The 26,863-nt window shown below is 45.5% G+C and overlaps 2 protein-coding genes and 1 long non-coding RNA gene across 3 annotated transcripts in view; 1 reads left to right on the forward strand and 2 right to left on the reverse strand.

Moving 5' to 3' along the window:
- The window catches only part of LOC118375235 (myelin expression factor 2-like), a 42,676-nt gene extending 42,206 nt beyond the window's left edge, over positions 1–470 (forward strand). The window contains exon 17 of the mRNA XM_052501662.1: positions 89–470. Coding sequence (XP_052357622.1) covers positions 89–252 — 164 coding nt within the window. The 3' untranslated portion in view covers positions 253–470. The remainder of the gene's footprint in view (positions 1–88) is intronic.
- Positions 342–26,641, reverse strand: slc24a5 (solute carrier family 24 member 5). The gene is made up of 9 exons (XM_052501661.1): positions 26,303–26,641; positions 25,796–25,975; positions 25,574–25,657; positions 24,375–24,478; positions 20,294–20,394; positions 18,454–18,725; positions 16,598–16,804; positions 4,393–4,494; positions 342–2,776 (listed from the first exon to the last, which is right to left on the reverse strand). The coding sequence occupies exons 1-9, from the start codon at positions 26,460–26,462 to the stop codon at positions 2,454–2,456; spliced, it is 1,533 nt and encodes a 510-aa protein (XP_052357621.1). The 5' UTR covers positions 26,463–26,641; the 3' UTR covers positions 342–2,453.
- LOC127918388 (uncharacterized) lies at positions 22,002–23,882 on the reverse strand. The gene is made up of 3 exons (XR_008099805.1): positions 23,490–23,882; positions 22,698–22,845; positions 22,002–22,589 (listed from the first exon to the last, which is right to left on the reverse strand). It is a non-coding gene; the product is annotated as an uncharacterized LOC127918388 (long non-coding RNA).
- Positions 26,642–26,863: the final 222 nt, after the last annotated feature.

Consider the following 26,863-nt stretch of genomic DNA (forward strand, 5'->3'; position numbering starts at 1 on the left):
AATGAAATGGCTTTAGCAGTGTCTGTGCTTAAACACTGTCTACTGCTCTTTCTTCGCTCTCATCACCCCTTTCTTACTCCCTCTCCAGGCCAGGTGATGTTTGCAGAGATTAAGATGGAGGGAGGAAAGTCTAAGGGCTGTGGTACGGTCAGGTTTGACTCCCCAGAGAGCGCTAACCAGGCCTGCAGGATGATGAACGGAACCAAGATCAGCGGTCGCGAGGTTGACGTCCGCATCGACCGCAACGCCTAGAGTCACACACATACACGGTTACGACAACTGCGCGTTCCATCTCCAACTGCTTTTGTTTTGTTTTAAAAACACATTTTCCACGTATCCGCTTTTCCATGACTACTGGATGTGTATAAGGTCTGTTTTTCTTTTAATCTTCCATAGTTTTTTTTTTGTAAGCCCTTTTCTTTTTGTGGGTCATACGTTTATTTGAATGAATAAACATTTTAATTTTTCAACTTTGTTGTAAAAGTTACTGTGGGATCAAAGGCTACTGGCTAGTTCATAGAAGGCCTGTGTGGGTGTGTTTAATTGAATACAAAGGTTAATTGCAGGTAAAACACCATAAATAAAATGTCCTCTGGAGCTAGCCAAAATATCACTAACTAAAGACCTTTTCTACACCGGAGGGAACCAGATCACAATGCTGTAGGAGAATCATGTAGCGAAGTTAACTGATATGACACGTTGACAAAATGTTTGAAACTAGTGTCCATAAATGTTTAGTTTGTAATGTAATAGGATCTTTGGTTAGTATACACTGGGAGTCTTAAACCAGCTCTGCTCGCTGGAACTGGGCACCAACTGAAATGGTGTTTATGACAAGTGGACAACTGAATGGAACTTTTCCTTCATCTTAAACAGTTTCAGGCGCCGTCTCTGACCTGACATTCAAGACCAGTGGAAACTTTTGGGTTTCTTCTCTTTACGAGTGTGTTCTCACTCTCCTTACTGTTGAGCAACACAGGCTGCTTGTAAACACTTATCTGTTCTGCCTGGACAATAGCCCCTTCCCTCCCTCATTCACCTTCCTCGTTCACCAGCATTGAGTAATGACAGGTTATCCATTATATTGACCAGACTAGTGACTGCTTTAACAATGAAATATCTCTTTAAAATTGGAATGCAGTTGGGAGGAGGCAAGCTCAGCTGGGAACATTCTAGCCATTGCGAGGGCAGAAACACTTGAACAGACACAACTCTTATATAAAGTTGCTGGGAAGTCATGTGTCCTTATCAGTACACTCATAACCTAAGCATTGCGAAATGACTATTTGATCAAATTAACCTCATGTAGCAAGAAGGCCATTCCATTTTTCTGTTGACCAAATATGACAAACCTCCATACTTGGCTTGTGAAAAAAATGAAGTAAATGCCACCTGCTGGTGACAGATTTTTGGCCCAGTTATCCCTCTCGCTTTGCCTCTTCCTCTCTGGTAATGACCAGATAAGGTCAGAGGAGTCCAGTAGAATATTACAAAGCAGCTTTATTTCCCTGAGTTAGAGGTCAGAGGTGAAAGGCAGTGTTACTGGGTCATTCTCAGGTAGTATGGAGTCTGCGTGGGGCTGAATCTCAAATCACACCTTGCACCCGTCAAACTCAACTCTGGACATTGAAGCCAGTTCCACTGCATTTGATCTAATCAGGAAATGACTTCGGCATGGCTGTAGTTAATCATCAGGTAGAACAGAAAAGCAGCAGGCTCCAGACCTCATAGGGTCAGAGTTGAGTACCCCTACATTTATTTACACTTCTTTTGGCCAGAGACCTACGTTGGGGAAAGGTGTCATTTGAGATGTAGCCTGGATCCTGGTCTTGGCACCCAGTCCTGGGCCTGTATTCATAAAGTGTGTCAGTAGGAGTGTTGTTTAGATCAGCGGTATTCAAACTTTTACAGTGGGGACCATTTTTCACCATTTCTCACGACTCCACCAATACATCAGCAAATAACCTTCCGTTCATTGTATTTTCATCTCTTATCGAAACAAAAACAAACCAATAAATACATTTACTCGATACAATTTTATTTTTCTAAAAAATGTTTGTATCGTGTCCCATACAATAATTTGTACTGCTATTTTTTTGTTTAAAAAAAAATGTATTTGAATTTGGTGATCGAACACTCCTAATCTGTCCACAAACCCAACTGCTAGTGGGGTCGCGACCCGACTTCGAATTCCACTGATTTAGATCATAATGAATAAGAGGACGTGGACAGGGTGGACCTGATCCTATATCAGTACTCTGTGAATCTGCCCTGTATCTGGGTTCTGTATAAATGGTCTGAGTGTCAAAGAGGTTGGTTCTGGGTGGTCTGGTTCTGGGGAGGGCTGCAGTGTGGACTCCATCGCTGCCACTCAGACACTACACAGTCTGATGAGTGCGGCCTGCAGCAGCGCTGTGTGTGTTGTTGTACGTCTCTGTGTGTTTATCAGTGTATCAGTCGCCGCACAGTCTGACAGGGTTGTTCCCTATGATGCCCAGTTCGTAGAGGATGACCAGAGTGGCAAAAACAACATAGCAGAACAGAGAGACGATCCCCAGCTTCCAGTCCAGCTTCCAGCCGTTTATATGGACCGCCACGAAGAGAAAGACGATGGAGAGGAGGAGGGTGGCGGAGATGAAAACCAGACCGGTGCTGTTGACCTCCACAGGGTTAACCGTGTCCACAAACACTGTCTTAATGAACCAGGGAAGACCCAGACACAGCATGTCAAAAACATTAGAACCCACGATGTTGGACATGGCCATATCGGCTTTACCTGGAACAGAGCAGGAGAGAGGGGTGGAGAGGAGGAGAGAGAGGAGGAGCGAGAGGGGAGAGAGAGGAGGAGAGAAGAGAGGGGAGGAGTGAGGGGAGGATAGAGGGGAGGTGCGGGGGAAAGAGAGAGGAGGTGCGGGGGGAAGAGAGAGAGGGGAGGAGATAGAGGAGGAGCGAGGGGAGGAGAGAGGGGCGAAGAGAGAGGAGAGAGAGGAGGAGAGAGATGACATATTACACTATGTTGTACATGTCTTTTTTATCTTCACTACATGACCAAAAGTATGTGGACACCTGCTCGTCAGGCATTAATATGGAGTTGGTCCACCCTTTGCTGCTACAACAGCCTCCACTCTTCTGGGAAGGCTTTCCACTAGATGTTGGAACATTGCTGGAGGGACTTGCTTCCATTCAACAACAAGCATTTATGAGGTTGGACACTGATGTTGAGCAATTAGGCCTGTCTCGCAGTCGGCATTCCAATTCATCCCAAAGGGGTTCTATTGGGTTGAGGTCAGGGCTCTGTGCAGGCCAGTCAGGTTCTTCCACACTGATCTTGACCAACCATTTCTGTATGGACCTCTCTTTGTGCATGGGCCATTGTCATGATGAAACAGGAAAGTGCCTTCCACAACCTGTTGCCACAAAGTTGGAAGCACAGAATCGTCTAGAATGTCATTGTATGCTGTAGCGTTATGATTTCCTTTCACTGGAACTAAGGGGCCCGAACCATGAAAAACAGCCCAGACCATTATTCTTCCTCCACCAAACTTTACAGTTAACATTTTGCATTCTGGCAGGTAGCGTTCTCCTGGCATCCGCCAAACCCAGATTTGTCCGTCGGACTGCTAGCTGGTGAAGCGTAATTCATCACTCCGGAGAACTCGTTTCCACTGCTCCAGAGTCCAATTGCGACGAGCTTTACACCACTCCAGCCGATGCTTGGCATTACGCATGGTGATCTTAGGCTTGTGTGCAGCTGCTCGGCCATGGAAACCCATTTCATGAAGCTCCCGACGAACAGTTATTGTGCTGACGTTGCTTCCAGAGGCAGTTTGGAACTAGGTAGTGAGTGTTGCAACCGAGGACAGACAATTTTTACTAGATGCTTCAGCACTCGGCGGTCCAGTTCTGTGAGCTCATGTGGCCCACCACATCGTGGCTGAGCCGTTGTTGCTCATAGACATTCCACTTCACAATAATAGCACTTACAGTTGACCAGGGCAGCTCTAACAGGGCAGAAATTTGACTAACTGACTTGTTGGAAAGGTGGCATCCTATGACGGTGCCATGTTGAAAGTCATTGAGCTCTTTAATAGGGGTCATTTACTGCCAATGTTTGTCTATGGAGATTACATGGCGGTGTACTCGATTTTATACACCTGTCAGCAATGGGGTGTCCACATACACTATATACACAAAAGTAAGAGAGAGTTGGGACTTAAGTATGACTTGAACGATTATGATAAGGAGGACATCGAGTGGAATAATTAGCAGCTGTGGGCTCCATTTCGCCCTGAAGTAATATGTCTCTATGTATCTACTGACCTAGAAAAGAGATGTATCTCAGGGGGACTAAAGGTCAGAAAGGATCAGAAATGAAGCTACAGTAGTAATTACCTTCTCTGGCAACCATGACACTAGCCACTGTGTCTGGTATACTGGTCCCTGCAGCTAACAGAGTCAGGCCCATCACTGTGTCTGGGATACCCAGAGTCTCTCCTGATACACACAACACAGAAAACACACAGTCAGATACACTGGACATAAAGACAGGCCCATCACTGTGTCTGGGATACCCAGAGTCTCTCCTGTTACACACAACACAGAAAACACACAGTCAGATACACAGGACATAAAGACAGGCCCATCACTGTGTCTGGGATACCCAGAGTCTCTCCTGTTACACACAACACAGAAAACACACAGTCAGATACACAGGACATAAAGATAGGCCCATCACTGTGTCTGGGATACCCAGAGTCTCTCCTGATACACACAACACAGAAAACACACAGTCAGATACACTGGACATAAAGACAGGTCCATCACTGTGTCTGGGATACCCAGAGTCTCACCTGATACACACAACACAGAAAACACACAGTCAGATACACTGGACATAAAGACAGGCCCATCACTGTGTCTGGGATACCCAGAGTCTCTCCTGTTACACACAACACAGAAAACACACAGTCAGATACACAGGACATAAAGACAGGCCCATCACTGTGTCTGGGATACCCAGAGTCTCTCCTGTTACACACAACACAGAAAACACACAGTCAGATACACAGGACATAAAGACAGGCCCATCACTGTGTCTGGGATACCCAGAGTCTCTCCTGATACACACAACACAGAAAACACACAGTCAGATACACAGGACATAAAGACAGGCCCATCACTGTGTCTGGGATACCCAGAGTCTCTCCTGATACACACAACACAGAAAACACACAGTCAGATACACAGGACATAAAGACAGGCCCATCACTGTGTCTGGGATACCCAGAGTCTCTCCTGTTACACACAACACAGAAAACACACAGTCAGATACACAGGACATAAAGACAGGCCCATCACTGTGTCTGGGATACCCAGAGTCTCACCTGTTACACACAACACAGAAAACACACAGTCAGATACACAGGACATAAAGACAGGCCCATCACTGTGTCTGGGATACCCAGAGTCTCTCCTGTTACACACAACACAGAAAACACACAGTCAGATACACTGGACATAAAGACAGGCCCATCACTGTGTCTGGGATACCCAGAGTCTCTCCTGTTACACACAACACAGAAAACACACAGTCAGATACACAGGACATAAAGACAGGCCCATCACTGTGTCTGGGATACCCAGAGTCTCTCCTGTTACACACAACACAGAAAACACACAGTCAGATACACAGGACATAAAGACAGGCCCATCACTGTGTCTGGGATACCCAGAGTCTCTCCTGTTACACACAACACAGAAAACACACAGTCAGATACACAGGACATAAAGACAGGCCCTCACTGTGTCTGGGATACCCAGAGTCTCTCCTGTTACACACAACACAGAAAACACACAGTCAGATACACTGGACATAAAGACAGGCCCATCACTGTGTCTGGGATACCCAGAGTCTCACCTGTTACATCTCAGACATACCACAGGGTCAGATAGAACACAACACAGGGTCAGATACAAAACAACACTGGGTCAGATAGAACACAACACAGGGTCAGATAGAACACAACACTGGGTCAGATAGAACACAACACAGGGTCAGATAGAACACAACACAGGGTCAGATAGAACACAACACAGGGTCAGATAGAACACAACACAGGGTCAGGTAGAACACAACACAGGGTCAGATAGAACACAACACAGGGTTAGATACAACACAACACAGGGTCAGATAGAACACAACACAGGGTCAGATAGAACACAACACAGGGTCAGATAGAACACAACACAGGGTCAGATAGAACACAACACAGGGTCAGATAGAACACAACACAGGGTCAGATAGAACACAACACAGGGTCAGATAGAACACAACACAGGGTCAGATAGAACACAACACTGGGTCAGATAGAACACAACACAGGGTCAGATAGAACACAACACAGGGTTAGATACAACACAACACAGGGTCAGATAGAACACAACACAGGGTCAGATAGAACACAACACTGGATACAGGGAGATAAAACACACAGGATACAGGTAGATAAAACACACAGGATACAGGTAGATAAAACACACAGGATACAGGTAGATAAAACACACAGGATACAGGTAGATAAAACACACAGGATACAGGTAGATAAAACACACAGGATACAGGTAGATAAAACACACAGGATACAGGTAGATAAAACACACAGGATACAGGTAGATAAAACACACAGGATACAGGTAGATAAAACACACAGGATACAGGTAGATAAAACACACAGGATACAGGTAGATAAAACACACAGGATACAGAGAGATAAAACACACAGGATACAGGTAGATAAAACACACAGGATACAGGCAGATAAAACACACAGGATACAGATAGATAAAACACACAGGATACAGGCAGATAAAACACACAGGATACAGGTAGATAAAACACACAGGATACAGGTAGATAAAACACACAGGATACAGGTAGATAAAACACACAGGATACAGGTAGATAAAACACACAGGATACAGGTAGATAAAACACAGGAAACACAATAAGAAAGGCTTCAGGTGGACAACAGTGCAAAATGGTTTAGAAACACTACTTTAAAGGAGTCCTCCCTTCCCCATTTTATTTTATTTAACCTTTATTTAACTAGGCAAGTCAGTCAAGAACAAATTCTTATTTACAATGATAGTCTACCCCAGCCAAACAGTAACCCAGACAACGCTGGTCCAATGGTGCACCACCCTATGGGACTCCCAATCACAGCCAGTTGTGATACAGCTTGGAATCAAACCAGGGTCTGTAGTGACGCCTCTAGCACTGAGATGCAGTGCCTTAGACCGCTGCGCCACTCGGGAGCCCATCACTCTCTCATCCGTCCCTCCATCCCTTCTTCCATCTTTCCCCATCCCTCTCTTCTTTTTCTCTCCCCCATCTCCCTCTTTCTCTCCCCTCCACTCTCTCTCTCTCTCTCTCTCTCTCTCTGCTTCTCTCTCTCTCTCTCTCTCTCTCTCTCTTTCTCTCATGTGAGCTGTTCTGAAGGTTAAAACATAATAATCCCATTATACTCTCATGTCTACTAACGTCACATGACAACATCAGTCCTCAACACTGATGTAAGGTCAGTTCTTTGTGTTTTCTCTGTAATGGTAAAGCTTGGGGATAGCAGATCCTAGATCTGTGCCTAGAGGCTACTCCCACCCGAAGCTCACATGACGTCTCCTGGCAGCCATGCAGTGTGTGAGGTGAAGCAGGCGGTAATCTGACTGCTGTGTGCGTCTGTGTGTGTGTGTGCACGTGTTCTGGATGTATGCATGTTGTATGTGTACGTGCATCTGTCCATGTCTGCGTCTGTGTTTAATGTGTTTAAGTGAACCTGCGTCTGTGTTTAATGTGTTTAAGTGAACCTGCGTCTGTGTTTAATGTGTTTAAGTGAACCTGCGTCTGTGTTTAATGTGTTTAAGTGAACCTGCGTCTGTGTTTAATGTGTTTAAGTGAACCTGCGTCTGTGTTTAATGTGTTTAAGTGAACCTGCGTCTGTGTTTAATGTGTTTAAGTGAACCTGCGTCTGTGTTTAATGTGTTTAAGTGAACCTGCGTCTGTGTTTAATGTGTTTAAGTGAACCTGCGTCTGTGTTTAATGTGTCTGCATGTGAACCTGCGTCTTGTGTGTTTAATGCGTGTGTGTTGTATGTGTAATCCCGGTGCTGGCTGGGCTGTGTTTACCTGTGTTTAATGTGTTTATCCATGCGTCTGTGTTTAATGTGGCCATTGCGCCACTAAGCCTGTAGGACCCAGCTCTGCTCTGGAATCCCAGGAATCAGCATGTGACTCGACTCTAACATCTGACATGTTCTTACACATTCTAAACCTCCTCTTTGGCCTTCCATAACTCTCTGATTGAGTAACATGAAAATGGTTTAAATTAATGTGATTCCTTCTTTTCATGTAAAATTGCAAATGTTTTGCTCAATAACACCTGCAGTCTGTGAAGCAGACCTCATTTAAACAAGTTATACCACTAAGGTACAACACATTTGCACAGAAATAATTACACACTTGTTGTGGCGACACAACAACGGTTCAGACAAACTCAAACATTGTGTCAAATGTACTGTACATCAGTTGTACCAGCTGAGTGTACACAGGGCCTAAGGCAATATATTGATGAAGGATGTATTGTGTATTGAGGATATATTGTGAAAAGCATTGATAAAAAACAACATTGATATCCGACAGGTGGCATCACTCCTACGCAAAGCTCATCCCTTAACCAGACAATGCAGAGGGAATCATCCCTCAGTCTGACATCAGACAATGCAGAGGGAATCATCCCTCAGTCTGACGTCAGACAATGCAGAGGGAATCGTCCCTCAGTCTGACATCAGACAATGCAGAGGGAATCATCCCTCAGTCTGACGTCAGACAATGCAGAGGGAAATGTCCCTCATCCCTTAACCAGACAATGCAGAGGGAATCATCCCTCAGTCTGACATCAGACAATGCAGAGGGAATCGTATCTCAGTCTGACATCAGACAATGCAGAGGGAATCGTCCCTCAGTCTGACATCAGACAATGCAGAGGGAATCGTCCCTCAGTCTGACGTCAGACAATGCAGAGGGAATCGTCCCTCAGTCTGACATCAGACAATGCAGAGGGAATCGTCCCTCAGTCTGACATCAGACAATGCAGAGGGAATCGTCCCTCCCTCAGTCTGAGTCGACATCAGACAATGCAGAGGGAATCTGCCTGCAGTCTGACATCAGACAATGCAGAGGGAATCGTCCCTCAGTCTGACATCAGACAATGCAGAGGGAATCGTCCCAGTCAGTCAATGATCGTCCCTCATCAGACAATGCAGAGGGAATCGTCCCTCAGTCCTCAGACAATGCTGACATCAGACAATGCAGAGGGAATCGTCCCTCAGTCTGACTCAGTCTGTCCCTCAGTCTCAGACAATGCAGAGGGAATCGTCCCTCAGTCTGACATCAGACAATGCAGAGGGAATCGTCCCTCAGTCTGACATCAGACAATGCAGAGGGAATCGTCCCTCAGTCTGACGTCAGACAATGCAGAGGGAATCGAATCCCTCAGTCTGACATCAGACAATGCAGAGGGAATCGTCCCTCAGTCTGACATCAGACAATGCAGAGGGAATGAACCTCAGTCTGTGTTGCAGAGGGAATGTCAGTCTGACATCAGACAATGCAGAGGGAATCATCCCTCAGTCTGACATCAGACAATGCAGAGGGAATCGTCCCTCAGTCTGACATCAGACAATGCAGAGGGATCGTCCTGTCCCTCAGTAATGACATCAGACAATGCAGAGGGAATCGTCCCTCAGTCTGACATCAGACAATGCAGAGGGAATCGTCCCTCAGTCTGACATCAGACAATGCAGAGGGAATCGTCCCTCAGTCTGACATCAGACAATGCAGAGGAATCGTCCCTCAGTCTGACAATGCAGAGGGAATCGTCCCTCAGTCTGACATCAGACAATGCAGAGGGAATCGTCCCTCAGTCTGACATCAGACAATGCAGAGGGAATCGTCCCTCAGTCTGACATCAGACAATGCAGAGGGAATCGTCCCTCAGTCTGACATCAGACAATGCAGAGGGAATCGTCCCTCAGTCTGACATCAGTTCAAGTCTGCAGATGCAGGGAATCGTCCCTCAGTCTGACATCAGACAATGCAGAGGGAATGCGTCCCTCAGTTAATGTGTCAGACAATGCAGAGGGAATCGTCCCTCAGTCTGACGTCAGACAATGCAGAGGGAATCGTCCCTCAGTCTGACATCAGACAATGCTGTGTTTAATCAGTCTGACATCAGACAATGCAGAGGGAATGTCCCTCAGTCTGACATCAGACAATGCAGAGGAATCGTCCCTCAGTCTGACGTCAGACAATGCAGAGGGAATCTGTCCCTCAGTCTGACGACAATGTGTTTAAAGGGAATCCCCTCAGTCTGACGTCAGACAATGCAGAGGGAAATCCCTCAGTCTGACATCTGACAACAATGCAGAGGGAATCGTCTCCCTCAGTCTGACATCAGACAATGCAGAGGGAATCGTCCCTCAGTCTGACATCAGACAATGCAGTGGAATGTCCCTCAGTCTGACATCAGACAATGCAGAGGGAATCGTCCCTCAGTCTGACATCAGACAATGCAGAGGGAATCGTCCCTCAGTCTGACATCAGACAATGCAGAGGGAATCGTCCCTCAGTCTGTGTTTCAGACAATGCAGAGGAATCGTCCCTCAGTCTGACATCAGACAATGCAGAGGGAATCGTCCCTCAGTCTGACGTCAGACAATGCAGTGTTCAGTCCCTCAGTCTGACAATGCAGAGGTGTCCCTCAGTCTGACATCAGACAATGCAGAGGTGTCCCTCAGTCTGACGTCAGACAATGCAAGGAATCGTCCCTCAGTCTGACATCAGACAATGCAGAGGGAATCGTCCCTCAGTCTGTGTTCAGACAATGCAGAGGGAATCGTCCCTCAGTCTGACATCAGACAATGCAGAGAGAATCGTCCCTCAGTCTGACGTCAGACAATGTTTAAGACATCAGAATGCGTCCTCAGTCAGTCAGACAATGCAGAGGAACATCAGACAATGCATCGTCCCTCAGTCTGAGAGAATGCAGAGGGTCCCTCAGTCTGACATCAGACAATGTGTTTAAGTGTCGTCCCTCAGTCTGACGTCAGACAATGCAGAGGAATCGTCCCTCAGTCTGACATCAGACAATGCAGAGAGAATCGTCCCTCAGTTAATGTGACAATTTAGAATCTGCCTCGTCCCTCAGTCTGTGTTCCCTCAGACAATGCAGAATCTCCCTCAGTTTGACAATGCAGAGGGAATCGTCCCTCAGTCTGACGTGACAATGCGAATCTGTCCCTCAGTCTGATGTCAGACAATGCAGAGGGAATCGTCCCTCAGTCTGACGTTCAGACAATGCAGAGGGAATCGTCCCTCAGTGACTGAATCAGACAATGCAGAGAGAACCCTCAGTCTGACGTCAGACAATGCAGAGGGAAGTGAGTCAGACAATGCAGAGGAATCGTCCCTCAGTCTGACATCAGACAATGCAGAGTGAATCGTCCCTCAGTCTGTGACAATGCAGAGGGAATCATCCCTCAGTCTGACGTCAGACAATGCAGTTTAGAATCGTCCCTCAGTCTGATCAGACAATCAGACAATGCAGAGGGAATCGTCCCTCAGTCTGACAATGCAGAGGGAATGAACCTCAGTCTGACATCAGACAATGCAGAGGAATCGTCCCTCAGTCTGACATCAGACAATGCGTCTGTGAATTTAATCGTCCCTCAGTCTGACAATCAGACAATGCAGAGAGAATCGTCCCTCTCTGTTCAGACAATGCAGAGGGAATCGTCCCTCAGTCTGACATCAGACAATGCAGAGGGAATCGTCCCTCAGTCTGACGTCAGACAATGTGTCCCTCAGTCTGTGTTTAATGTGTTCAGACAATGCAGAGGGAATCGTCCTGTCAGTCAGACAATGCAGAGACAGTCTGACATCAGACAATGCAGAGGGAATCGTGACAATGCAGAGGGAATCGTCCCTCAGTCTGACGTCAGACAATGCAGAGGGAATCGTCCCTCAGTCTGACGTCAGACAATGCAGAGGAATCAGTCGTCATGCTCGAACCCTCAGTCTGACAATGCAGAAGAATCGTCCCTCAGTCTGACGTCAGACAATGCAGAGGGAATCTGCCTCAGTCTGACGTTCAGACAATGTTTAGAGTGAACCTGCGTCCCTCAGTCTTAATGACAATGCAGAGGGAATCGTCCCTCAGTCTGTGTCAGACAATGCAGAGGGAATCGTCCCTCAGTCTGACAATGGGAATCGTCCCTCATTTGACATCAGACAATGCAGAGGGAATCGTCCTCAGTCTGACATCAGACAATGCGAATGTCCCTCAGTCTGACATCAGACAATGCAGAGGGAATCGTCCTCAGTCTGACATCAGACAATGCAGGGGAATCGTCTCAGTCCACGTCAGACAATGCAGAGGGAATCGTCCCTCAGTCTGACATCAGACAATGCAGAGGAATCGCCCTCAGTCTGACATCAGACAATGCAGAGGAATCGTCCCTCAGTCTGACATCAGACAATGCAGAGGGAATCGTCCCTCAGTCTGACATGTTCTCAGTCACATTCTAAATCGTCCCTCAGTCTGACGCAGACAATGCAGAGGGAATCGTCCCTCAGTCTGACATCAGACAATGCAGAAATCGTCCCTCAGTCTTCAGACAATGCAGATGGGAATTCCCTCAGTCTGACATCAGACAATGCAGAGGGAATCGTCCCTCAGTCTGACATCAGACAATGCAGAGGGAATGCAGTCCTCAGTCTGACATCAGACAATGCAGAGGGAATCCCCTCAGTCTGACAACAATTTGCAGAGGGAATTACCCTCAGTCTGACATCAGACAATGCAGAGGGAATCGGTCCCTCAGTCTGACATCAGACAATCAAACAATGCAAAATGTCCCTCAGTCTGACATCAGACAATGCAGAGAGAAGTCCCTCAGTCAGTCAGACATGCAGGACAATGCAGACAATGCAGAGGAATCGTCCCTCAGTCTGACATCAGACAATGCAGAGGGAATCGTCCCTCATTGTGCAGAAGAATCGTCCCTCAGTCTGACATCAGACAATGCAGAAGAATCGTCCCTCAGTCTGATATCAGACAATGCAGGTGGCATCAGACAATCTCAGACAACGACAATGCAGAGGGAATCCCTCAGTCCAGACAATGCAGAGGGAATCGTCCCTCAGTCTGACATCAGACAATGCAGAGGGAATCATCCCTCAGTCTGACATCAGACAATGCAGAGGGAATCGTCCCTCAGTCTGACATCAGACAATGCAGAGGGAATCGTCCCTCAGTCTGACGTCAGACAATGCAGAGGGAAATGTCCCTCATCCCTGACATCAGACAATAACGTCCCTCAGACAATGCAGAGGGAATCGTCCCTCAGTCTGACATCAGACAATGCAGAGGGAATCGTCCCTCAGTCTGACGTCAGACAATGCAGAGGGAATCGTCCCTCAGTCTGACATCAGACAATGCAGAGGGAATCGTCCCTCAGTCTGACGTCAGACAATGCAGAGGGAATCGTCCCTCAGTCTGACATCAGACAATGCAGAGGGAATCGTCCCTCAGTCTGACGTCAGACAATGCAGAGGGAATCGTCCCTCAGTCTGACATCAGACAATGCAGAGAGAATCGTCCCTCAGTCTGACGTCAGACAATGCAGAGGGATCGTCCCTCAGTCTGACAATGCAGAGGGAATCGTCCCTCAGTCTGACATGACAATGCAGAGGGAATCGTCCCTCAGTCTGACATCAGACAATGCAGAGGGAATCGTCCCTCAGTCTGACATCAGACAATGCAGAGGGAATCGTCCCTCAGTCTGACATCAGACAATGCAGAGGGAATCGTCCCTCAGTCTGACATCAGACAATGCAGAGGGAATCGTCCCTCAGTCTGACATCAGACAATGCAGAGGGAATCGTCCCTCAGTCTGACATCAGACAATGCAGAGGGAATCGTCCCTCAGTCTGACATCAGACAATGCAGAGGGAATCGTCCCTCAGTCTGACATCAGACAATGCAGAGGGAATCGTCCCTCAGTCTGACAATGCAGAGGGAATCGTCCCTCAGTCTGACAATGCAGAGAGAATCGTCACTCAGTCTGACAATGCAGAGGGAATCGTCCCTCAGTCTGACATCAGACAATGCAGAGGGAATCGTCCCTCAGTCTGACGTCAGACAATGCAGAGAGAATCGTCACTCAGTCTGACGTCAGACAATGCAGAGAGAATCGTCACTCAGTCTGACAATGGTAACACTGATGTAAAGGAGTCTGACTTACCTAGTGACCAATATGTATACATTTTCTTACGACAGTGACCCTCCAGACCAGTGTTTATACTGTATATATATATATATATATATATACAGTGCCTTAGGAAAGTATTCAGACCCCTTAACTCCTTCAACATTTTGTTAGGTTACAGCATTATTCAAAAATGTATGGAATCATTTCCCCCCTTATCAATCTACACACAATAGCCCATAATGACAAAGCAAAAACTGTTTTTTAGAAAATTTAGCTAATTTATAAAAAATAAAAAATGAAATATCATATTTACATAAGTATTCAGATCCTTTACTCAGTACTTTGTTGAAGCGCCTTTGGACGCGATTACAAGCTTGACACACCTGTATTAGGGGAGTTTCTCCCATTCTTCTCTGCAGATCCTCTCAAGCTCTATCAGGTTGGACAGGGAGCGTTGCTGCACAGCTATTTTCAGGTCTCTCCAGAGAAGTTCGATCAGGTTCAAGTCCAGGCTCTGGCAAGGCCACTCAAGGACATTCAGAGACTTGTCCCAAAGTCACTCCTGTGTTGTCTTAGCTGTGTGCTTAGGGTCGTTGTCCTGTTGGAAGATGAATCTTCACCCTAGTCTGAGGTCCTGAGCACTCTGGAACAGGTTTTCATCAAGGGTCTCTCTGTACTTTGCTCCATTTATCTTTGCCTCACTCCTCAGTCTCTGCCACTGAAAAACACCCCCACAGCATGATGCTGCCACCACCGTGCTTCACCGTAAGGATGGTACCAGGTTTCCTCCAGACGTGACGCTTGGCATTCAGGCCAAAGAGTTCAATCTTGATTTCATCAGAGCACAGAATCTTGTTTCTCATGGTCTGAGAGTCTTTAGGTGCCTTTTGGCAAACTCCAAGTGGGCTGTCCTGTACCTTTTACTGAGGAGTGGCTTCCGTCTGGCCACTCTGCAATAAAGGCCTGATTGGTGGAGTGCTGCAGAGATGGTTGTCCTTATGGAAGGTTCTCCCATTCCACAGAGGAACTCTGGAGCTCTGTCAGAGTGAACATCGGGTTCTTGGTCACCTCACAGACCAAGGCCCTTCTCCCCGATTGCTCATTTTGGTCGGACAGCCAGCTCTAGCAAGAGTCTTGATGGTTCCAAACTTCTTCCATTTAAAAATGATGGAGGCCACTGTGTTCTTGAGGACCTTCAATGCTGCAGAAATGTTTTGGTACCCTTCCCCAGATCTGTGCCTTGACACAATCTTGTCTTGGAGCTCTACGGACAATTCCTTTGACCTTGGCTTGTTTTTTGCTCTGACATGCACTGTCAACTTTGGGACCTTATATAGACAGGAGTTTGTCTTTCCAAATCATGTCCAATCAATTGAATTTACTACTGTGATCAATGGAAACAGGATGCACCTGAGCTCAATTTCGAGTCTTATACCTTATATAAATAAGGTATTTCTGTTTTTATTTTTTATAAATTTGTCATTATGGGTTATTGTGTGTTGATTGCTGAGGATTAAACAAAAATGTTATACATTTTAGAATAAGGCTGTAACACCAAAATGGCAGCTTCGTTTAATAGTACCCACAAAACATCAGTCTCAATGTTAACAGTGAAGAGGCAACTCCATGGATGCTGGCATTCTAGGAGGAGTTGCAAAGAAAAAGCCATATATCAGACTGGCCAATAAAAATAACACAGACACTGGACAGAGGAACTTAGAGCCAGTTTGTACTGTTCTGTGAAAGGAGTAGTACACAGCGTTGTACAATAATTATTTAGCATGGAATAGCCTTAATTTCTCAGAACAAGAATAGACTGACGAGTTTCAGAAGAAAGTTCTTTGTTTCTGGCCATTTTGAGGCTGTAATCGAACCCACAAATGCTGATGCTCCATATACTCAACTAGTCTAAAGAAGGCCAGTTGTATTGCTTCTTTAATTAGAACAACAGTTTTCAGCTGTGCTAACATAATTGCGAAATAGTTTTCTAATGATCAATTAGCCCTTTAAAATGAGATTAGCTAACACAATGTGCCATTGGAACACAGGAGTGATGGTTGTTGATAATGGGCCTCTGTACACCTATGTATATAAAATCTGCCGTTTCCAGCTACAATAATCATTTACAACATTAACAATGTCTACACAGTATTTCTGATCAATTTGATGTTATTTCAATGGACCGAAAATGAGCTTTTCTTTCAAAAACAAGGACATTTCTAAGTGACCCCAAACTTTTGAACGGTAGTATATATATATATATATATATTTACCTACGATAGTGACCATCCAGACCAGTACGTATGTGAAGGCTGAGATCCAGACAGCGGACATAAAGAAGGTGAACATGAACCATTTTTTCCAGAACCGTCTCCTGCAGTCTGGAATCGTCAGGTAGAGAATCACGATGGCCGGGAGGGACAGCACCCACAGGATTCGCTTCAGGTCGTTCTCTGGCATTGAGAACACACTCTTCTGGTCTGGAACACACACACACACAGAGAGAGAGAAAACACAAGTGGTGTCAATCCCTGTTCTCATATGAAACACACAGGTGTGATTTACTTGAATAAGTTCTCACACAAACTGTGAATATTTATGTAGAATCCAGAGAAAGCGTTCAAGAGAAAATATGTGTGTGTGATTCTCAGATCTGTGTTTTGATTAGCGGCACCTCTTGCTGTGTGTGATTCTCAGATCTGTGTTTTGATTAGCGGCACCTCTTGCTGTGTGTGATTCTCAGATCTGTGTTTTGATTAGCGGCACCTCTTGCTGTGTGTGATTCTCAGATCTGTGTTTTGATTAGCGGCACCTCTTGCTGTGTGTGATTCTCAGATCTTGCACCTCTTGCTGTGTGTGATTCTCAGATCTGTGTTTTGATTAGCGGCACCTCTTGCTGTGTGTGATTCTCAGATCTGTGTTTTGATTAGCGGCACCTCTTGCTGTGTGTGATTCTCAGATCTGTGTTTTGATTAGCGGCACCTCTTGCTGTGTGTGATTCTCAGATCTGTGTTTTGATTAGCGGCACCTCTTGCTGTGTGTGATTCTCAGATCTGTGTTTTGATTAGCGGCACCTCTTGCTGTGTGTGATTCTCAGATCTGTGTTTTGATTAGCGGCACCTCTTGCTGTGTGTGATTCTCAGATCTGTGTTTTGATTAGCGGCACCTCTTGCTGTGTGTGATTCTCAGATCTGTGTTTTGATTAGCGGCACCTCTTGCTGTGTGTGATTCTCAGATCTGTGTTTTGATTAGCGGCACCTCTTGCTGTGTGTGATTCTCAGATCTGTGTTTTGATTAGCGGCACCTCTTGCTGTGTGTGTGATTCTCAGATCTGTGTTTTGATTAGCGGCACCTCTTGCTGTGTTGTTGTTGCTTGGCAGGAAAAATGTTGCAATTTGTTCTCCTCTGTCCCCGCAAACTCCCCACTGGAGTAAATCACACACACACACACACACACACACACACACACACACACACACACACACACACACACACACACACACACACACACACACACACACACACACACACACACACACACACACACACACACACACACACACACACACACACACACCTTCCTCAGTCTGCATGGCATCAATGTGTCATATACCAGAGCGGTGTGTGTGTGTGTGTGTGTGTGCAGTAGGGTAAAGTACATAAGTAACAATACTTGAAAGTACTACTTAAGTAGTTTTTTGGGGCATCTGTACTTTACTTTACAATTTATATTTTTGAGAACTTTTGCTTTTACTTATATAAAATTATATACTTTTTACTCCATACATTTTCCCTGACACCCTAAAGTACTCGTTACATTCTGTATGATTAGCAGGACAAGAAATGGTCTAATTCACACACTTATTAAGAGAACATCCCTGGTCATCCCTACTGCCTCTGATCTGGCGGACTCACTAAACACATGCTTAGTTTGTAAATTATGTTTGAGTGTTGGAGCGTGCCTCTGGCTATCCGTACATTTAAAAAACAAGAACATTATGCCGTCTGGTTTGCTTAATATAAGTAATTTTTAATTGTATTTTTTCGCAATTACATTTACTTTTGATTACTTAAGTATATTTAAAACCAAATACTTAAAAACGTTTACGTGACAGATAGAGTCAGCTACCCTCTGGTATCTCATTCAGGCCGTGCAGACTGAGGGAAATGTGTGAGTATCCTGAATCATCCTGGAAGATTCCGCTGTCGCTTCTAGAACGTCTGTGGACCCTCAGAGTGGTGTCAACCAATGGCTGTGTCTCGCTGTGATCCCCGGAACCTTTCCCCAGGCAAGTACAGCAGGGGCTGAACCTCCTCAGAACACACTCACTGATCCTCAGGTCAAAACACAATACTACGATGTACACCCCATAGACCAGCAACAGACAGGCTGCATCATACCTGGGGAGAGGGGAGGAGAGGAGACGGGAGGGGAGGGGAGGAGGGGATGGGAGGAGAGGAGGGGAGGGGAAGGGATTTCAGGAAAAGAGAAGAGAGGAGGGAAGAGGAGAGTTAAATGCTAAAACGAATACAATCACTTGTACATGTACTGTATATTAGAACTGATTGGTTTATGACTCTGTAACCGGCAGTAATAAAATAGGAAGGTTGTGTACCCAGGAGGATTGTTGATAATTAGTTTCACAGCGCTGGGCTGTAAAGTGTTACTGCATGCTGATATTGAGGAAGTGGAGTTGAACACAGATACTTACCAGTACACACAGGGCACTTTAACTTTATTGACAATAAATTCTCAATGACATGTAAAACTTCCACTGTCTTGGAAAAGTTATACTGTTGCAAACACACACAGAAGGCACTAGCTACACCACACGCACGCACGCACGCACGCACGCACGCACGCACGCACGCACGCACGCACACACACACACACACACACACACACACACACACACACACACACACACACACACACACACACACACACACACACACACACACACACACTAACCTTAACCTTAACCTTAACCTTAACCTTAACCTTAACCTTAACCCGAAAACCTAACCACAAAGGTCTTTGTGGGCTATACTCAGCCTTGTCTCAGGATGGTAAATTGGTGGTTGAAGATATCCCTCTAGTGGTGTGGGGGCTGTGCTTTGGCAAAGTGGGTGGGGTTATATCCTTCCTGTTTGGCCCTGTCCGGGGGTGTCCTCGGATGGGGCCACAGTGTCTCCTGACCCCTCCTGTCTCAGCCTCCAGTATTTATGCTGCAGTAGTTTGTGTCGGGGGGCTAGGGTCAGTTTGTTATATTTGGAGTACTTCTCCTGTCCTATTCGGTGTCCTGTGTGAATCTAAGTGTGCGTTCTCTAATTCTCTCCTCTCTTTCTTTCTCTCTCTCGGAGGACCTGAGCCCTAGGACCATGCCCCAGGACTACCTGACATGATGACTCCATGCTGTCCCCAGTCCACCTGGCCATGCTGCTGCTCCAGTTTCAACTGTTCTGCCTTATTATTATTCGACCATGCTGGTCATTTATGAACATTTGAACATCTTGGCCATGTTCTGTTATAATCTCCACCCGGCACAGCCAGAAGAGGACTGGCCACCCCACATAGCCTGGTTCCTCTCTAGGTTTCTTCCTAGGTTTTGGCCTTTCTAGGGAGTTTTTCCTAGCCACCGTGCTTCTACACCTGCATTGCTTGCTGTTTGGGGTTTTAGGCTGGGTTTCTGTACAGCACTTTGAGATATCAGCTGATGTACGAAGGGCTATATAAATACATTTGATTTGATTTGATTTTGAACCCTAAACCTAAACCTAACACTAATTCTAACCTTAACTATAAACCTCCTAGAAATAGCATTTGACCTTGTGGGGACCAACAAAATGTCCCCCAGTTTGTGAAATGTTTGCTTGTTTACTATTAGTTAAGAATAGTTAAACATGTCCAACACACACACACACACACACACACACACACACACACACACACACACACACACACTTACCAGTAGACTTTGTTGTCTGAAATGATGGCTATAACAGCAGAGATAGAGATGGCGTAAGCTAGACAGTCCCTGAACAGAGGCCAACAGGTCAGACGACCCACCTAGGACAGAAAACACACTGTTTACAGCTTATAGTACACACACACACACACACACACACACACACACACACACACACACACACACACACACACCGGGCCCGCCAGCTCATTAGGCGACAGCCTATGGCAGCAGATTGACTAGATGCACCTCCAGCAACAAATTAAACCTCACATAATTCTGCCCAAAAACAATGTCAATTTCTCTCAAACAATTTAGGTCAGAGCTGATACCCCCCTGTGATAATCAGTGTCTACTTTGTAAAAGGCAGGGACGCAGAATATTTATCTTGTCCATTGCCAGCGTGCCTTTGCAGGGTGCTGATGGAGAGATGCATTTCTGGAGCGCTCTACTAACATTCTGTCAGACAAATCATCTAGCACATATAGGATATGGTAGAAAGAATATGTGGCCTTTTCTGTAAGGGAAAGGGGGATACCTAGTCAGTTGTCCAACTGAATGTATTCAACTGAAATGTGTCTTCCGCATTTAACCCAACCCTTCTGAATCAGAGAGGTCCAGGGGCTGCCTTAATCGACATCCACATCTTCGGCGCCCGGGGAACAGTGGGTTAACTGCCTTGCTCAGGGGCAGAACAATAGATTTTTACCTTGTTAGCTCAGGGATTCGATCCAGCAACCTTTCGGTTACTGGCCCAACGCTCTGACTACTTGGCTACCTGCCTGTAGCTTACAGGCTGGAGATAAAATGTATGACAATGTAAATAGACAGAAACTTCTTACATCATGCAGGTTGTTCCAATCAAATAGTTTAACCTAAATGGTGCCCGATCAAATCAAAATTGCGCTGACATGTTAACAAACAACGTATCCTAAAAACAGGACAGGTCAAAGTAAAAGGGACAATATGGTCTGGACAATCAGGCTGCCCACAACTGCTGTCCAGGAGATTCATCCCGTGGGCCAAACTGTCATTATCAGTGGTTTCAGGTTTGTAATCCAGACATTTTGATGAGCTGATCATAGCAAAGAAGAAAATACTTGTGCATTTCCAGCTGTATAAACACATTGCAAATAGAGATGACTCCTCCTGAAAAAGTTGGGTAGCTGATATTCAGAGCTTAAATAGCCAAATCACAGGAATCAGGACAGCCAATGCAACGGCATGTTTTACAATTGGTGGGCCTAAACCATGGATGGGCATTCAGAACAGTTTATTTCAGGTGACACTCTAGGCCTCAGTAACCACGGACTGACGCCAACGCCTTTCGGCCTTGATTTCCACCATGGACATTCGTCCGGACCGTCCAGCCGGGACCAAATCTTCACCAATCCTAGTTGTTTATGCTTGGTTCAGAATTGGTCCGGTATGGGTTATGTTCCCCAGTTTCTGTGTTATAGCTTGTGTATTTGAGTGTGTGTGTTTCAGGAGATGGCTTCCTGAATTCTCCCCAAGTAGCTGATTGGTCGACTCCATAGCTAATTGGAGAGCTGACCCCGCCCCCTCGCCAAGACGCAGCTGTCTCCAATTACCCATTCCTTCTGAAGCTATATAAAAGCCAGTGTTCTGTTCAGAAGAGAGATCATTTTTGGGAGGTCATTGCAGAAAGATTGATTGCAGAAAGATTGATTGCAGAAAGATTGATTGCAGAAAGATTGATTGCAGAAAGATTGATTGCAGAAAGATTGATTGTGATTGAGAGAGATCATGGCTTAGAGAGGAGGCTGAGGGTCATATTACGTTTGTTGTTTCTGAGAGTGATACAGGCAGTTGGTATGTACTCTGTTAGTTTGTTGCATTATCAGAGAGCTTATTTTATGTCCTTTTGTTTCTTAGTTTGTTTGAAATGGTTTAATATTCTGTTTCCTTTGTTCCCAGAGGGGAAGGGGAAGGCACCCAGGGAGTGCTTAGGCAAGAGGCCCGCGGGCATACATATACCCATAGTATATTCACTGTCTAGGCACACTAGGTAAGACCTGGGCGGACCACCCCCTGTATTTTGGTTAGGGCACCAGGTGGTGCTAAATTAGGTAAGTAGTGGGTAGGCAGGTAAGGTAGGAGATGGGGCTTTGAGATTTACTTTCTTTGCTTCCATCCAGCCCCTTTTCCCCATATTACCATGTGAAGGAATACATTCCTACTGTAAATTCTCTGCCTTTTGTCATCTACAGTCCATACCTCTGTTGTCATCCTTACTCACATCTACAGTCCATACCTCTGTCATCCTTACTCACACCTACAGTCCATACCTCTGTTGTCATCCTTACACACACCTACAGTCCATACCTCTGTTGTCATCCTTACACACACCTACAGTCCATACCTCTGTCATCCTTACACACACCTACAGTCCATACCTCTGTTGTCATCCTTACTCACACCTACAGTCCATACCTCTGTTGTCATCCTTACACACACCTACAGTCCATACCTCTGTTGTCATCCTTACTCACACCTACAGTCCATACCTCTGTTGTCATCCTTACTCACACCTACAGTCCATACCTCTGTTGTCATCCTTACACACACCTACAGTCCATACCTCTGTTGTCATCCTTATTCATACCTACAGTCCATACCTCTGTTGTCATCCTTACACACACCTACAGTCCATACCTCTGTTGTCATCCTTACACACACCTACAGTCCATACCTCTGTTGTCATCCTTACTCACACCTACAGTCCATACCTCTGTTGTCATCCTTACACACACCTACAGTCCATACCTCTGTTGTCATCCTTACACACACCTACAGTCCATACCTCTGTTGTCATCCTTACTCACACCTACAGTCCATACCTCTGTTGTCATCCTTACACACACCTACAGTCCATACCTCTGTTGTCATCCTTACACACACCTACAGTCCATACCTCTGTTGTCATCCTTACTCACACCTACAGTCCATACCAGTCTACATCTTGTCATCCTTACTCACACCTACAGTCCATACCTCTGTTGTCATCCACCTACAGTCCATACCTCTGTTGTCATCATCCTTACCTCTGTTGTCATCCTTACACCTACAGTCCATACCTCTGTTGTCATCCTTACTCACACCTACAGTCCATACCTCTGTTGTCATCCTTACACACACCTACAGTCCATACCTCTGTTGTCATCCTTACACACACCTACAGTCCATACCTCTGTTGTCATCCTTACTCACACCTACAGTCCATACCTCTGTTGTCATCCTTACTCACACCTACAGTCCATACCTCTGTAGTCATCCTTACTCACACCTACAGTCCATACCTCTGTGGTCATCCTTACTCACACCTACAGTCCATACCTCTGTCATCCTTACACACACCTACAGTCCATACCTCTGTTGTCATCCTTACACACACCTACAGTCCATACCTCTGTTGTCATCCTTACTCACACCTACAGTCCATACCTCTGTTGTCATCCTTACACACACCTACAGTCCATACCTCTGTTGTCATCCTTACTCACACCTACAGTCCATACCTCTGTTGTCATCCTTACACACACCTACAGTCCATACCTCTGTTGTCATCCTTACACACACCTACAGTCCATACCTCTGTTGTCATCCTTACTCACACCTACAGTCCATACCACTTTCACTTCAGGGAGAGTTGAGTTGTAGCAGGGTGTTGCGTTCCCTCTTCACAGAGGCGTAACATAATGGGGCTCATCCAGGATCCATTAACCCACCGGACCCTGCTGCACTGAGCTCTCTGTGCTTAGTGATTGAGGTGTGATGGTAGTTTGTGATATGCCTTGATATGGCCCAAACATAGATATCTAGAAATGGCATCATTTCAACTTCCATTCATAACTGAAAATGAACCTGATTTCAACGTGGGTGGCAGAACGGCCAGGACCGGCCACACACACACACGCACACACACACCATAACAGTTTACACAATCATCTCCCCTCCTTGACCTACTAAAGCTGCCCCTGGCTGGAATGGATGATTATTATACCACTGAGCTCTTTATGGTTAGGTAATGCTTCCCATAATGTGTGTACTGTACACATACCACTTTGGTCAGGAGTCCACAAGCAGCACAGATCCCCAGGAGGTTGTAGACAGCTGATCCTACGATGGTGCTAACACCGATGTCTCCCTTTGTCACAAACACACCTGGGTAGACACACACATACAATTGTTAACACATGATTCTGATGATGATGATTTTAGTGAGGTGCAGTTATTCTCAGCAAACCATAGTAATTATATGCAAACTCTCCTTCCAGACCCATATCAAACATCTCCAATCGAAAATCAAATCAAGAGTCGGCTTTCTATTCCGCAACAAAGCCTCCTTCACTCACGCTGCCAAGCTTACCCTAGTAAAACTGACTATCCTACCGATCCTCAACTTTGGCGATGTCATCTACAAAATCGCTTCCAACACTCTACTCAGCAAACTGGATGCAGTTTATCACAGTGCCATCTGTTTTGTCACTAAAGCACCTTATACTACCCACCACTGCGACTTATATGCTCTAGTCGGCTGGCCCTTGCTACATATTCGTCGCCAGACCCACTGGCTCCAGGTCATCTACAAGGCCATGCTAGGTAAAGCTCCGCCTTATCTCAGTTCACTGGTCACAATGGCAACACCCATCCGTAGCACGCGCTCCAGCAGGTGTATCTCACTGATCATCCCTAAAGCCAACACCTCATTCGGCCGCCTTTCGTTCCAGTACTCTGCTGCCTGTGACTGGAACGAATTGCAAAAATCGCTGAAGTTGGAGACTTATCTCCCTCACCAACTTCAAACATCAGCTATCTGAGCAGCTAACCGATCGCTGCAGCTGTACATAATCTATTGGTAAATAGCCCACCCATTTTCACCTACCTCATCCCCACAGTTTTTATTTATTTACTTTTCTGCTCTTTTGCACACCAATATCTCTACCTGTACATGATCATCTGATCATTTATCACTCCAGTGTTAATCTGCAATATTGTAATTATTCCCCTACCTCCTCATGCCTTTTGCACACATTGTATATAGACTCCCCTTTTTTTCTACTGTGTTATTGACTTGTTAATTGTTTACTCCATGTGTAACTCTGTGTTGTCTGTTCACACTGCTATGCTTTATCTTGGCCAGGTCGCAGTTGCAAATGAGAACTTGTTCTCAACTAGCCTACCTGGTTAAATAAAGGTGAAATAAAATAAATAAATAAATAAAATATGTTGTGCATATGTTTCAGATGCCTTACGTACCCAGAAAGGCAGTGACCATTTCAGGAGCAGAGCTGCCTGCTGCCATAAAGGTGGCTCCTGCTACGTCCTGAGATAGACCCAGACCTGGAATGGAGACCAAGAGATGTTGCCATTTAACACACACACACACACACACACACACACACACACACACACACACACACACACACACACACACACACACACACACACACACACACACACACACAAAGAGTGACTTACGGTCACTGATAAGTTCTAGAGAAGGTAGGAAGTAGTCATCACAGACTATAGCAACTGCCAGCAGCATGTAAAATATGATCATAAAGTGTATGAGGAGTCCTCCATCCTTCCTCTCCTGTAGTGTGAAGAACCCCTCTGGAAACTCAGACGACTGTGTTGTAATACACTCTGTCTCATTCTCTGAAAAAACACACACAGAGTTGTCTAAGTTACAGAAAGTAACAGTCTACAAACTCAGTAAAAGGTATGAAACTTATACAATAAAAATAAACATTTGAAGTAAAAAAAGAAAGTAACAGTCTACAATAACATAATTATAGGCTTCTTGAATAAATGTCTGTAACATTACTGAATGACCACAGTGCGAACATTGTGTCTATTCTTCTGAGGAACGTTATGGGGATTCGTTCTCAATTAGTCACCGCCATTAGCTGTGAAAACGTTGTCACCGTTTATTGGCTTGATCTAATTGATTATCAGGCTTGATGGGGAGATATTAACACTCACCCAGCGCCCGGCGCACTCTGTTGGAATGGGAGTCCTCCTGAGCTGCTGCTGCAGTGAAAGACACAAGATGAACCGTGCAATAGAAAACTAAAACTAGTCCTAGAAAATAAGGTAGAAAGTCTTTTCTGTTCTTCTTGTGCAGCACTCCGTCTCTATACATGGTTTTAGAATAGAAACCGGTAAAAAAATGGTTTCATTAACTACTGTTGCAGTGCGTCATGAGTTCACTCATAAGCCAGTAAACATACAACAAGCCTCTTACTAACTAACCTAACTCACAAATACCACTACTACCACTACCCTGCTCTATTAGGGCTGAAGGGAGATCATGGGGGAGAAAAGCATATTTTAAGGCCTGTGTTCAGAGACAGAGAGAAACAAAAGAGAGAGAGAGAGAGAGAGAGAGAGATCACGGGATGAAGTTATTCTAGCTGAAGGCACCCCAGCCCCCTGTAACTCGCTCCCTCCTCCCCCCATTCAATTTGACCATAGAAAAGTCTCAGGATAGGAAAGATATTTCCTGGAAATAAACATTTACACTCATTTAATATTATTAGAAAG

The sequence above is a fragment of the Oncorhynchus keta genome, unplaced genomic scaffold (genome assembly GCF_023373465.1).
Source record: "Oncorhynchus keta strain PuntledgeMale-10-30-2019 unplaced genomic scaffold, Oket_V2 Un_contig_14101_pilon_pilon, whole genome shotgun sequence".
In the NCBI taxonomy this organism is placed as follows: Eukaryota; Metazoa; Chordata; class Actinopteri; order Salmoniformes; family Salmonidae; genus Oncorhynchus; species Oncorhynchus keta.

Excerpts from the sequence above, each read along its gene's own strand:
- slc24a5 (XM_052501661.1), bottom strand. The coding sequence starts at position 26,462 with ATGTATAGAGACGGAGTGCTGCACAAGAAGAACAGAAAAGACTTTCTA. Across the intron at positions 25,976-26,302 it reads CAGAGTGCGCCGGGCGCTGG|AGAATGAGACAGAGTGTATT; the intron begins GTGAGTGTTAAT and ends GTGTTTTTTCAG. Across the intron at positions 20,395-24,374 it reads GTGGACTCCTGACCAAAGTG|GTGGGTCGTCTGACCTGTTG; the intron begins GTATGTGTACAG and ends TTTCTGTCCTAG.